This window comes from Macaca nemestrina, chromosome 18, assembly GCF_043159975.1.
Source record: "Macaca nemestrina isolate mMacNem1 chromosome 18, mMacNem.hap1, whole genome shotgun sequence".
Taxonomy (NCBI): domain Eukaryota; kingdom Metazoa; phylum Chordata; class Mammalia; order Primates; family Cercopithecidae; genus Macaca; species Macaca nemestrina.
The window spans coordinates 68,709,346-68,721,120 of record NC_092142.1 but is presented as its reverse complement, the minus strand read 5'-3'; the positions used below and the strand labels follow the sequence as shown (position 1 = coordinate 68,721,120).

Genomic DNA, 11,775 nt, shown 5'->3' with positions numbered 1-11,775 from the left:
CTCTCTCCTATGCTTGATGTTTCCTGCCCTCGAACGTCAGACTCCAAGTTCTTCAGCTTTGGGATTCGGACTGGCTTCCTTGCTCCTCAGCTTGCAGATGGCCTATTGTGGGACCTCACCTTGTGACTGTGTGAGTCAATACTCCTTAATAAACTCCCCTGTAGATATATACATCTATCCTATTAGTTCTGTCTCTCTAGAGAACCCTGACAATACAATAGTTATTATTATTAATCTCCTACTGTGCCTTATTTATAAATTAAGCTTTATCATAGGTATGTATGTATAGGAAAAAACATAGTATAGTCATGTGCCACATATGTTTCAGTCAAGGATAGATCACATATATGACAGTGGTCCCATAAGATTATAATACAGAATATACAGAAACCTGCTATATGGCACTTACTATTGACATTGTGGATCAAGTAGGGAAAATGGATGATACTCAGCAATGGTGCTGGGACATTTGGTTTTCCATATAAAAGGTATATAAAGACTTATAAATTATAATTAATATACAACACTGGTCCCATAAAATTATAAAGAAGATGAAAAATTCCTATCTCCTAGTGATGTCATGCCATGTGTTGCCTCCTCTGTTCAGATACACAAATACTTACTATTGTGTTACAATTGCCTACAGTATTTAGTCCAGTAACATGTCGTACAGATTTGTAGCCTAGGAGCAACAGGCTAAATCATACAGCCTAGGTATGTAGCAGACTATCCCACGTAGGTTTGTGTAAGTACACTCTATGATGTATGCATGATGAAACTACCTAATGACTCATTTCTCAGAACATATCCCATCGTTAAGTTACGCATGACTGTATATATAGTGTTTGGTACTATGCTCGGTTTCGGGCATCCACTAGAGGGTCCTAGGACATATTCCCCACAGATAAGGAAGGACTGCAGAATAGTTTCAATTCCAGCTCTGAGCAGTTTCAACTAACAAGCAGATTTTCCTGAACCTATTAAAGTAGTCAAGCACTAATAGGTTAATGAACAACCAGGGAGCCTGGAGTAAATTCACCCCATTAATAGCTACAGCTGAAAACAGGATCTGGAAAAAAATGGCTCTAATATGAAAATGGGTTAAAATACAAACTTTAATATTTAAAAATTCTGATAAGCTTATATTTTTATACTGCACAAAATGGCATGTTTTCTTCCAATAATAAACTCCAAAATTCAATTTACCACATTTCCTCCTTCAATTTAATTTGCTTCCTTTTTCTCTCCCCATTCTACACACCAAACAGTTTTCGGATCACATCCTTTTTACCTGTGTTCTCAAAATTACTTTGTTAAAAATGTAACTAGGCCAGGCACGGTGGCTCCTGCCTGTAATCCCAGCATTTTGGGAAGCTGAGGCAGGAGGATCACTTGAGCCCAGAAGTTCGACACAAGCCTGGGCAACCTAGGGAGACACTGTCTCTAGTTAAAACAAACGAACAAAAAAAAAAAATTAGCTGGGCCTGGTGATGCACACCTGTGGTCCCAGCAACTTGGAAGGCTGAGGTGGGAGCACTGCTTGAGCCTAGGAGGTGGAGGCTGCAGCCTGGGTGACAGAGTGAGACCCTGTCTTAAAATTTTAAAAAATTGTTTTTAAAAAAGAAGTAACTGCGCTGCTGCAATACCACAAGTAAAGTTACTCATTCGGCAGACACCACTTCATTTCAGTTTCCCTCCTAAGACATTTCACTATAACATCTAGAAAGATAAAGACAGAAACTCAGTAAAACTCACAGTTTTAAAAGTTGACCAATCAAAATAAAATTCTGACCAGTATCTGTTGGCTAATTTATGTATTCATAGTAAGAGCATGTATATATATAAAATATTCAAAACACACAGGAAACCTAAAACTAGTTTATTCATTTTTTTTTTTTTTTTTTTTTCTGGAGACGGAGTCTCGCTCTGTCGCCCAGGCTGGAGTGCAGTAGCCGGATCTCGGCTCACTGCAAGCTCCGCCTCCCGGGTTCACGCCATTCTCCTGCCTCAGCCTCCCGAGTAGCTGGGACTACAGGCGCCCGCCACCTCGCCCGGCTAGTTTTTTGTATTTTTTAGTAGAGACGGGGTTTCACCGTGTTAGCCAGGATGGTCTCGATCTCCTGACCTCGTGATCCGCCCGTCTCGGCCTCCCAAAGTGCTGGGATTACAGGCTTGAGCCACCGCGCCCGGCCAGTTTATTCATTTTTGACACATAATGCAACTAACTAGAAAAAAATATGTAGTTAGGCCGGGCGCGGTGGCTCAAGCCTGTAATCCCAGCACTTTGGGAGGCCGAGGCGGGTGGATCACGAGGTCAGGAGATCGAGACTATCCTGGCTAACATGGTGAAACCCCGTCTCTACTAAAAATACAAAAAAAAAAAAACTAGCCAGGCGTGGTGGCGGGCGCCTGTAGTCTCAGCTACTTGAGAGGCTGAGGCGGGAGAATGGCGTGAACCCGGGAGGCGGAGCTTGCAGTGAGCCGAGATCACGCCACTGCACTCCAGCCTGGGAGACACAGCGAGACTCCGTCTCAAAAAAAAAAAAAAAAAAAAAGAAAAAAATATGTAGTTAAACCTGGGATTTTCATGATTCCTCATAAAAAAAATAAAATTCCCAATAGTTCCAGTTTTAAAAAGGATTAAATTCCTAAAGCACCCAGACAGGAAATAGATGTGAATCCATTCTTATATCCACGCCTCTGTGGTCAACTTCAAACTCCCAAGAATAAACCCTACTATACTCTGAAAGCAGCTTATTCCATTTAATGATCAAATATATTATTTGCATTTAAAAGATATATCTAAATCCCTTAGTTCTACACTAAACAAGTACCAGTACATTTTATGATTAATAAGCATTCTTATATTTTTAGTTAGAATGCATTTTTCAGAAGCATGAATTAAGGGGAGTAATCAAAAGATGAGAAAACTATCAATTTCATAAGATTAATGCCCCTTAAAAATTTAAGTTAGAAATATAATGAGGGAAAAAAAAGCTTCACTTTAATCTTAATCCCTGTAAAGCACAGGTTTTAGTCAAGATTTGAGATCATAAGAGTTTGAAATAACCACAAGCTTTTATTTATTTATTTTTCTCCTCACAATCTGTTCCCATGTTCACAAGATTTTAGAGACTATAATAATTTCTAACTGAAAAAAAAAACATGGAAACTAAGTACCATGTATCATCCTCTAAAAAGTAATTACCACTGAGCATGGTGGCTCACACCTGTAATCCCAGCACTCTAGGAGGCCAAGGCGGGTGTATCACTTGAGGTCAGGAGTTTGAGATCAGCCTGGCCAACATCGTGAAACCTGTCTCTATTAAAAATACAAAAATTAGCCAGGCGTGGTGGTGGGCACCTGTAATCCCAGCTACTTGGGAGGCTGAGGCAGGAGAATCGCTTGAACTCAGGAGGCAGAGGTTGCGATGAGCTGAGATCGCGCCACTGCACTCCAGCCGGGGTGACAGAGTGAGACTCCTTCTCAAAAAAAAAAAAAAAGAAAGTAATTATCATTTTCCTTTTAAGGATTATTGGTAGGAGTTACAACTAAACCTAAAAGAGCCACTAAATATCATGGAAAAAGAGAAACAATAAAGCTTAAAGTTTTTATAGCTTTGGAAAAAATTTTTGTGATTTTTTTTTTAAATCAAGACAAGGTCTCATTCTGTCATCCAGAATGAAATGCAGTGGCACAATCGCAGCTCACTGCAGCCTCAAACTCCTGGGCTGTGTAGGAAGGGGTCTTGTTATGTTGCCCACTCTGGTCTTGAACTCCTGGCCTTAAGTCATCTGCCTTGGCCCCATAAAGTGCTGAAATTACAGGTGTGAGCTACTGTGCCAAGCCAACTTTCAATTTTTGAAAAATTTTTTGTTAAAAATATCTTGAACATCCAAAAAGATTTGCTTATCCTGAAAAACCAACTTTTTCCTTCAAACAAAGATTCAACTTTTTTCTCAAAATATTCAGAGCAAGTTAGAGATTCATAATCAAACAATGTTTAAAGGCACTAGCATAATGTAAAAAATTGTTCATAGAAGCTTCACGATAACCTTGTTAGATAAAAAGGAAATGAGGATAAAAAGAGGAAAAGAAATAAAACTAGCAAAGTTTAAAACAGATATTTGATTATGTTTCCTGACTAGAAATTCTGTACTTTTCCCCTTACTAAACAGCTTCCTCCAACTTAACTGAATTGCATATTTCATAAAACAGCAAATAATTTTTCCATGGTGGCCAGCCTGAAAAACCAACTATCTAAAGCTTTCCCCTTCATCTTCATCCTCAGAGTAAGAAAACTGGGGGGGAGGGGGAGACTCTTCAATAATTTTTTCATATGAACTAGAAGATTAGAGAAAATACAATTTGTGGCCAGGCACAGTGGCTCATGCCTGTAATCCCAGCGCTTTGGGAGGCCAAAGCAGGCATATCACCTGAGGTCAGGAGTTTGCGACCAGCCTGGTCAACACGGCAAGACCCCGTCTCTATTAAAAATACAAAAATTAGCTGGGCATGGTGGCATGCATGCACCTGTAATCTCAGCTACTAGGGAGGCTGAGGCAGGAGAATCGCTTGAACCCAGAAGACGAAGGTTGCAGTGAGCCGAGATTACGCCGCTGCACTCCAGCCTGGGCAACAGAGTGAGACTCAGTCTCAAGAAAAAAGAAAATACAATTTGGGAAATAAAATGATACAGCCTCTCACACATTAAGGTCCAGATCGTGCCTAAATTTCTAGTGATTTGAGTTAGAAGACCTGAAAGATTCCCCTTTGTCTCTAATCCCGCAACACTCTACCCCAGATGGGGCGGGGAATCCCACGACACTGTACCAAAGAAAGGTAGCCATTTAAAAAATATGTTCAGCAAAACTGAAAAATAATTACATGGGACAAATCTCCCTATCCTGAACAACTAAACTGTTAGGCTGAGGGAGGGGAAAGCCAAAAAAGATATAGAACACAACCTGAAATCTATATAACACTAAATTTAAAACATGATTTGGTTTAAACCACTTCAGAATTAATTTTCTCCTTATAATCATCTCGTCTGAGACAAAGTAGCTACGAATAACAATTTTCCAGTATTTACAAACTGAATTCAACTGAGTCTTATTTTAACAATACAAATACAAAGAACTAGAACTGCCTTACACTTTAAATCACCTTTACACAAAAAATCCTGAACTTTGACTAATACAGTTTTTTAAATAGCATTTTAAATATCCTAACCTGAAATTATTTGGAAACTACTTTGTTGCATACCATAGCAAAATTGTCTAAAACAAGATTTGTCAATTTACCAATCCATTTACAATATTAGAGTTTTTAGTCACCTGGTACTCAGGACTCATTAACGTCTGTACTCAGACAACCTACAAGTGCCAAAAAGGAGAGCTTTTTATTTATTTATTTTTATTATCTGAGACAGGGTCTCACTCTGTTGCCCAAGCTGGAGTGCAGTCATGCAATCATAGTTCACTGTAACCTTGAACTCCTGGGGTCATGCAATTCTCCTTTATCAGTCTCCTAAGTAGCTAAGTCTACAGGCATGTGCCACCAGACTTGGACTAGTTTTTTTAAAGTTTTTGTAGAGACAGTTGGGGAGGGGGAGTTGGTCTTGCTATGTTGCCCAAACTGGTCTCAAACTCCTGGACTCAAGCAATCCTCCCACCTTGGCCTCCCAAAGTGCTGGGATTACCGGTGTCAGCCACTGTGCCCAGCTTAAGGAACTGTTTAGATGCCTGAGGTGTCAATGAGTCATCTGTGATGAAAGAAAAAAAGATACAGAGAAGGAATAATGAGAAACGAAATTATAAATAACTTATATTTCAAGAAAAATAACTTCCTGTTGCCTAGCAAAAAAATGAGAATTTCTCTTTAATTCCTTGGTTGAGAATTCAAGAGTCATCCTGAGGTAGACACTGCAACTTGAAGTTTCTATTCAACCTTAGTCAAATACAAAACTTAAGGCTATTGCTTTCTACTCTATTCTCAGCTGTTTTCACCGCTAAATTTTTTTTTTGCCCTCTTATTTTTATCAAATTTTATCCTTTGAGTTTCTGAGTTGAGGTTTCATTGTCATTTAAAGATTATCTGTCTTATATATAGCACATCCACATTTGGATTGCTAAAACAGTATTTTTCTCATAGGACACACCATCCAATTCTGTTACGAGATCCGTGATCTCTGAAATATCCAATTGATAGACAAGTTAGACAAACAACGGGCTACTAAAAAAGAAGTAGGAGGCTGGGCATGGTGGCTCACACCTGTAATCCCAGCACTTTGGGAGGCCACAGCGGGTGGGTCACCTGAGGTTGGGAGTTCAAGACCCGCCTGACCAACATGGAGAAACCCTGTCTCTACCAAAAATACAAAATTAGCCAGGCGTGGTGGTGCATGCCTGTAATCCCAGCTACTCGGGAGGCTGAGGCAGGAGAATCACTCGAACCCAGGAGGCGGAGGTTGCGGTGAGCCGAGATTGAGCCATTGCACTCCAGCCTGGGCAATAACAGTGAAACTCCATTTCAAAAAAAAAGAAGTAGGAAAAGGGGAGGGTCCAACACCAAGAAGGACCCTGCATGTAATGCCCTGGTCTTTCTTTGCTCCAAAACTAGACAGTGGTAAATATTCAAATCATTCTACATGGTCTTTTCTTCATAAACTTCCCTCTAATCTGGCATTTCAACATGGATGGGTTTTCTCTTCTAGGGAATATTATAGGTTCCAACCTAACATGATTTTTCCAAAAGAATCCACCTCTCATAGTCTACTTTTTCTGTTTCATTTCAGTCATACAATAAATGATTGCTAAATTTCACTTCTAAATATATTTGATATGGGAGATTCCAAAACACACTTTGTTTCTTTACTAGTTAGTAGTTGATGATTCTGGTAAGTAGCCTAGCAATTTGAAGAAGTACTTTCTAGTGAGAAAAATAACAGAACAAGACATATCTAAATTTGAGGGGAAATGCACTTTTAAATTTACACACAAGTAAATAAGTGTGATGAGAACACAATTACTCAGTAGCTATCATTCTGGCTGTAAGTTACCTTTATATTTTTAGGATTAGCAAGCATCTCTCTTTTGAAGCTTGGCACCCCAACAGCCCATTAATTTCACCAAATATAGGCAATCCTGATTACAGACCTTAAGTATTCTCAGGAGTTAGTTGGTTTTTATAATTAGAAAAGATATTAAGCTAATATGCTAGTCAGGTTATCTATCAGGAAATTATTACTTGGTGAAAGCACAAATCACGCAACCAGGTACAGTGGCTCACGCCTGGAATTCCAGTACTTTGGGAAGCTGGGGCAGGTGGATCACGAGGTCAGCAGTTGGAGACCAGCCTGGCCAACATGGTGAAACCGGTGTTTACTAAAAACACAAAAACGGGCCAGGTGTAGTGGTGTGCACCTGTAATTCCAGCTACTCAGGGGGCTGAGGCAGAAGAATCGCCTGAACCTGGGAGATAGAGGTTGCAGTAAGCCGGAATCGTGCCACTGCACTCCAGCGTGGGCAATAGAGTGAAACTGCGTCTCAAAAAAAAAAAAAAAAGAAAGCACTATAAATTGCCAAAGTGCCTAATTTATAACTAAAATAATTTATTCATAAAATCTATCTGCGCACAGCTAATATGCATTTTACCAGTAAACAAACGTACTGGTTAAGATTAACTTTAATAAACAGAGTCATATTCCTATTCTCTCATTTGTTCTCAAATAAATTGTCAGCTGTGGCAATAATCTAGTGTTATTCTTTCAAATAGAAAATGCTTTAGTAGTTGAGGATCATAAGAAATGAAATTAGGGTGGGCACAGTGGCTCACGCCTGTAATCCCAACACTTTAGGAGCCCGAGGTGGGCAGATCACTTGAGGTCAGGAGTTCAAGACCAGCCTGGCCAACATGGCAAAACCCCATCTCTACTAAAAATACAAGAATTAGCCCAGCATAGTGGCAGCGCCTATAATCCCAGCTACTCAGGAGGTGAGGCAGGAGAACTGATTGAACACAGCGGGGTGGAAGTTACACAGAGCAGAGATCACACCACTGCAGTACAGCCTGGGCAACAGAGTGAGACTCCATTTCAAAAAAAAGAAGTGAAATTGAAGAAAAATAGGCCGGGCATGGTGGCTCATGCCTGTAATCCTAGCACTTTGGGAGGCCGATGTGGGCGGATTACCTGAGGGTTGGGAGTTCAAGACCAACCTGGTCAACATGGTGAAACTCCGTCTCTACTAAAAAAATACAAAAAATTAGCCAGGTGGTAATTTCAGCTACTCAGGAGGCCGAGGCAGAAGAATCACTTGAACCCGGAGGCAGAGGTTGCAGTGAGCCGAGATCACGCCACTGCACTCTAGCCTGGGCTACAGAGCGAGACTGTGTCTCAAAAAAAAAAAAAAGAAAGAAAGAAAGAAAAATAAGCACTTTAATGTTCACATAAAACAAAAACTACACTACCTAACAGTACCTTTTAACCAGGCCTTTTGATGAATACAATCACACCTAGAGTTAATCTAGCAGTTATCTAGGGTACTTATGAACCCCTATCAATGTCTAATTAATAATACAAATATGAAGAGAATACCTTTATGAGACTTAGTAGGATTTACAGTTTCCATAGCTATAGAAGTATGTCTTATTTCACTAATACAGCTTTTCTTCTTCCTGGCTCACTGCCATAATTCTGTGACATTTATTAGAAAACTGCAATCCTATTGCTACTATTAAATACAAACATTTGCTTTCCAGAAATCAACAAAATCAATCAACCAAGCATATTAAAAGTCAAAAAAATTTCCAATCGAGGCCGGGCATGGTGGCTCACGCCTGTAATCTCAGCACTTTGGGAGGCTGAGGCAGGCAGATCATGTGAGGTCAGGAGTTCAAGACCAGCCTGGCCAACATGGCAAAATCTTGTCTCTACTAAAAATACAAAAATTAGCCAGGCGTGGTGGTGGACACCTGTAATCCCAGCTACTCGGGAGGCTGAGGCAGGAGAACTGCTTGAACCTGGGAGGTGGAGGTTACAGTGAACCAAGATCACACCACTGCATTCCAGCCTGGGCAACAGAGTGAGACTCCGTCTAAAAAAAAAAAAAATCCAGTCTAAACAAGATTAATATGTCTATGCCTCATGAATTTTTCACAAAGTCATCTGTAGTCTAGTCTGGCTTATCAAAATCTAGTCTTTGATGATCAAAGATGTAATATAGTCAGCGGTATTTAGGTCATCTCATTTACATCTAAAGCTAAAGATTCTAGGTCCCACATAGAAAGTAACAGAAACTCACACTCTCTGAAAACAGAAGGAAGAAAACCACAAATGACAGACAACTAAAACACTATATTCTTTTAAATGCAAAAATGAAAATATTCTCCTTTCCACATACCACCACACAATTACGTCTCACTAACTTTACAAAAAAAAAGTAGTGCATCTTACTCTTAAAAATTTCTAGTTTTTTGAACGCCTTTTTTAATTGCAGTAAATTATACATAAAATTTACCATTTTAACTATTTTTAAGTGCACAATTCAGTGGCAATAAATCTATGCATGACACTGTGCAACTATTACCATTATTCATTTCCAGAACTTTTTCATTACTCCAAACAAACTCTGTACCCATTTAACTATAGCTTCCTATTCCTCCCCTACCCTCAGCTCCTGGTAATCAATATTCTACTTTCTTTCTCTGCCTATTCTAGGTAGTTCATGTATCTAGTTCCCTGATGTAAATGGAATCATATAATATTTGTCCTTTTCTGTCTGGCTTATTTCACTTTGCATGTGTTTTCAAGGGTCATTCACACTGTGGCATGTAACAGAATTTCATTCTCTTTTAAGGGTGAATAACATTCCCTTGTACTTATATACCACACTTTGGAATTTATCCATTCATCTGTTGATAGACACCTGGGTTGTTTCCATCTTTTGGCTATTGTAAACAATGCTGCTAGGAACATTAGTGCACAAGTATCTTTTTTAGAGTCCCTGCTTTCAGTTCTTTGCGGTGTATACCTATGAGTGGAATTGCTGGATCATATAATTCTACGTTTAACTTTTTTGGGGGAACCACCTGTTTTTCACAACAGCTGCACCATTTTACAGTCCCACCAGCAATGCGTGAAGAAAGCTACTTTTATGAGACAGCCCCACACAATTAAAAAAAAAAAAAAAATTGGGCTGGGCGCGATGGCTCACGCCAGTAATCCCAGCACTTTGGGAGGCCGAAGGCAGGTGGATCACGAGGTCAGGGGATCAAGACCATCCTGGCCAACATAGTGAAACCCCATCTCTACTAAAAATACAAACAAAAAAAAAAATTAGCTGGGCGTGGTGGCATCTGCCTGTAGTCCCAGTTACTCGGGAGGCTGACGCAGGAGAATCGCTTGAACCCGGGAGGCAGAAGTTGCAATGAACTGAGATCACGCCACTGTACTCCAGCCTGGCAACAGAGCGAGACTCCATCTCAAAAAATAAAAAATAAAGGAAAACATAAATTCTATTCTGTTTTGACAACACTTGCCATCTTTTTAAACTCTTCCAGTACATTTATGTGTGTGAATATATATATGTGCATATATATATATATTTTATGGAAATATAATTCACATATCATACAATTTACCTACTTAAAGCACACAATTCAATGGCTTTCAGCAGAGTCACAGTTGTGCATCCATCACCAAAATAAATTTTATTTTTGAGACAGGGTCTTACTCTGTCACCCAGGCTAGAGTGCAGTGGTACAATCATAGCTCACTCAGCCCAGACATCCTGGCCTCAGGGGATCCTCCCGCCTGAGCCTCCTGAGTAGTTGGGACTACAGGCATATGCCACCATGCCCAGCTAATTTTTTTATTTTTTGTAGAGATGGGGTCTCACTATATTGCCCAGACTGGTCTCAAACTCCTGAGCTCAAACAATTATCCTGCGTTGGCCTCCCAAAGTGCTGGGATTACAGGCATGGGCCAAAACATGCCTGATCAATTTTTGTATTTTTAGTAGAGACGATTTTGCCGTGTTGGCCAGGCTGGTCTCCAGCTCCTGGCCTCCCATGATCTGTCCACCTCAGCCTCCCAAAGAGCTGGGATTACAGGTGTGAGCCATCCCGCCCGGCCTATTTCAAATTCTATAATCACCTCATGTTAACTTGTTACATTCTGTTCTGTGGGGCACAGGCTTTTGAAGACGATTTTTAATTAAGTCCCACCTGTAAAAATAATCCTCCCAAACATAGGGAAGGGGGAGAAAGTCCTGCTGGGAAAAATTATGTTTTCTCATGTAGGATAAAGACACTAGGTGTTTTCTATGTCATAAGACTAAGGTCATATTTCTAGCTTTTGCAATTATTCATGACAGTCCTATTATCTCTTAATTTAACCATTCTAGAGTCTGTTATTTCAATCTGTAACATATCAGAGATATAAAGTTCCCTGGCCGGGCGCGGTGGCTCAAGCCTGTAATCCCAGCACTTTGGGAGGCCGAGACGGGTGGATCACGAGGTCAGGAGATCCAGACCATCCTGGCTAACACGGTGAAACCCTGTCTCTACTAAAAAAAATACAAAAAACTAGCCGGGTGAGTTGGCGGGCGCCTGTAGTCCTAGTTACTCGGGAGGCTGAGGCAGGAGAATGGCCTAAACCCGGGAGGCGGAGCTTGCAGTGAGCTGAGATCCGGCTACTGCACTCCAGCCCGGGCGACAGAGAGAGACTCCGTCTCAAAAAAAAAATAAAATAAAAAAATAAAATAAAGTTCCCT

At 40.3% G+C, this 11,775-nt stretch overlaps 1 protein-coding gene and 1 long non-coding RNA gene across 8 annotated transcripts in view; one reads left to right on the top strand and one right to left on the bottom strand.

Moving 5' to 3' along the window:
- LOC105491350 (nuclear factor of activated T cells 5) overlaps positions 1-11,775 on the bottom strand; it is a 141,735-nt gene that overhangs the window by 110,117 nt on the left and 19,843 nt on the right. For 2 of the 7 annotated variants that reach the window (XM_071084837.1, XM_071084838.1), the window contains exon 3: positions 5,676-5,765. The exons of 4 other annotated variants lie outside the window; for them this stretch is intronic. In XM_071084837.1, coding sequence (XP_070940938.1) covers positions 5,676-5,765 — 90 coding nt within the window. The remainder of the gene's footprint in view (positions 1-5,675; positions 5,766-11,775) is intronic. One more of the 7 variants, XM_071084839.1, reaches the window with a different exon arrangement.
- Positions 12-11,775, top strand: part of LOC139359904 (uncharacterized) — a 102,758-nt gene continuing 90,994 nt past the window's right edge. The window contains exon 1 of the long non-coding RNA XR_011616550.1: positions 12-130. This is a non-coding gene — a long non-coding RNA (uncharacterized lncRNA). The remainder of the gene's footprint in view (positions 131-11,775) is intronic.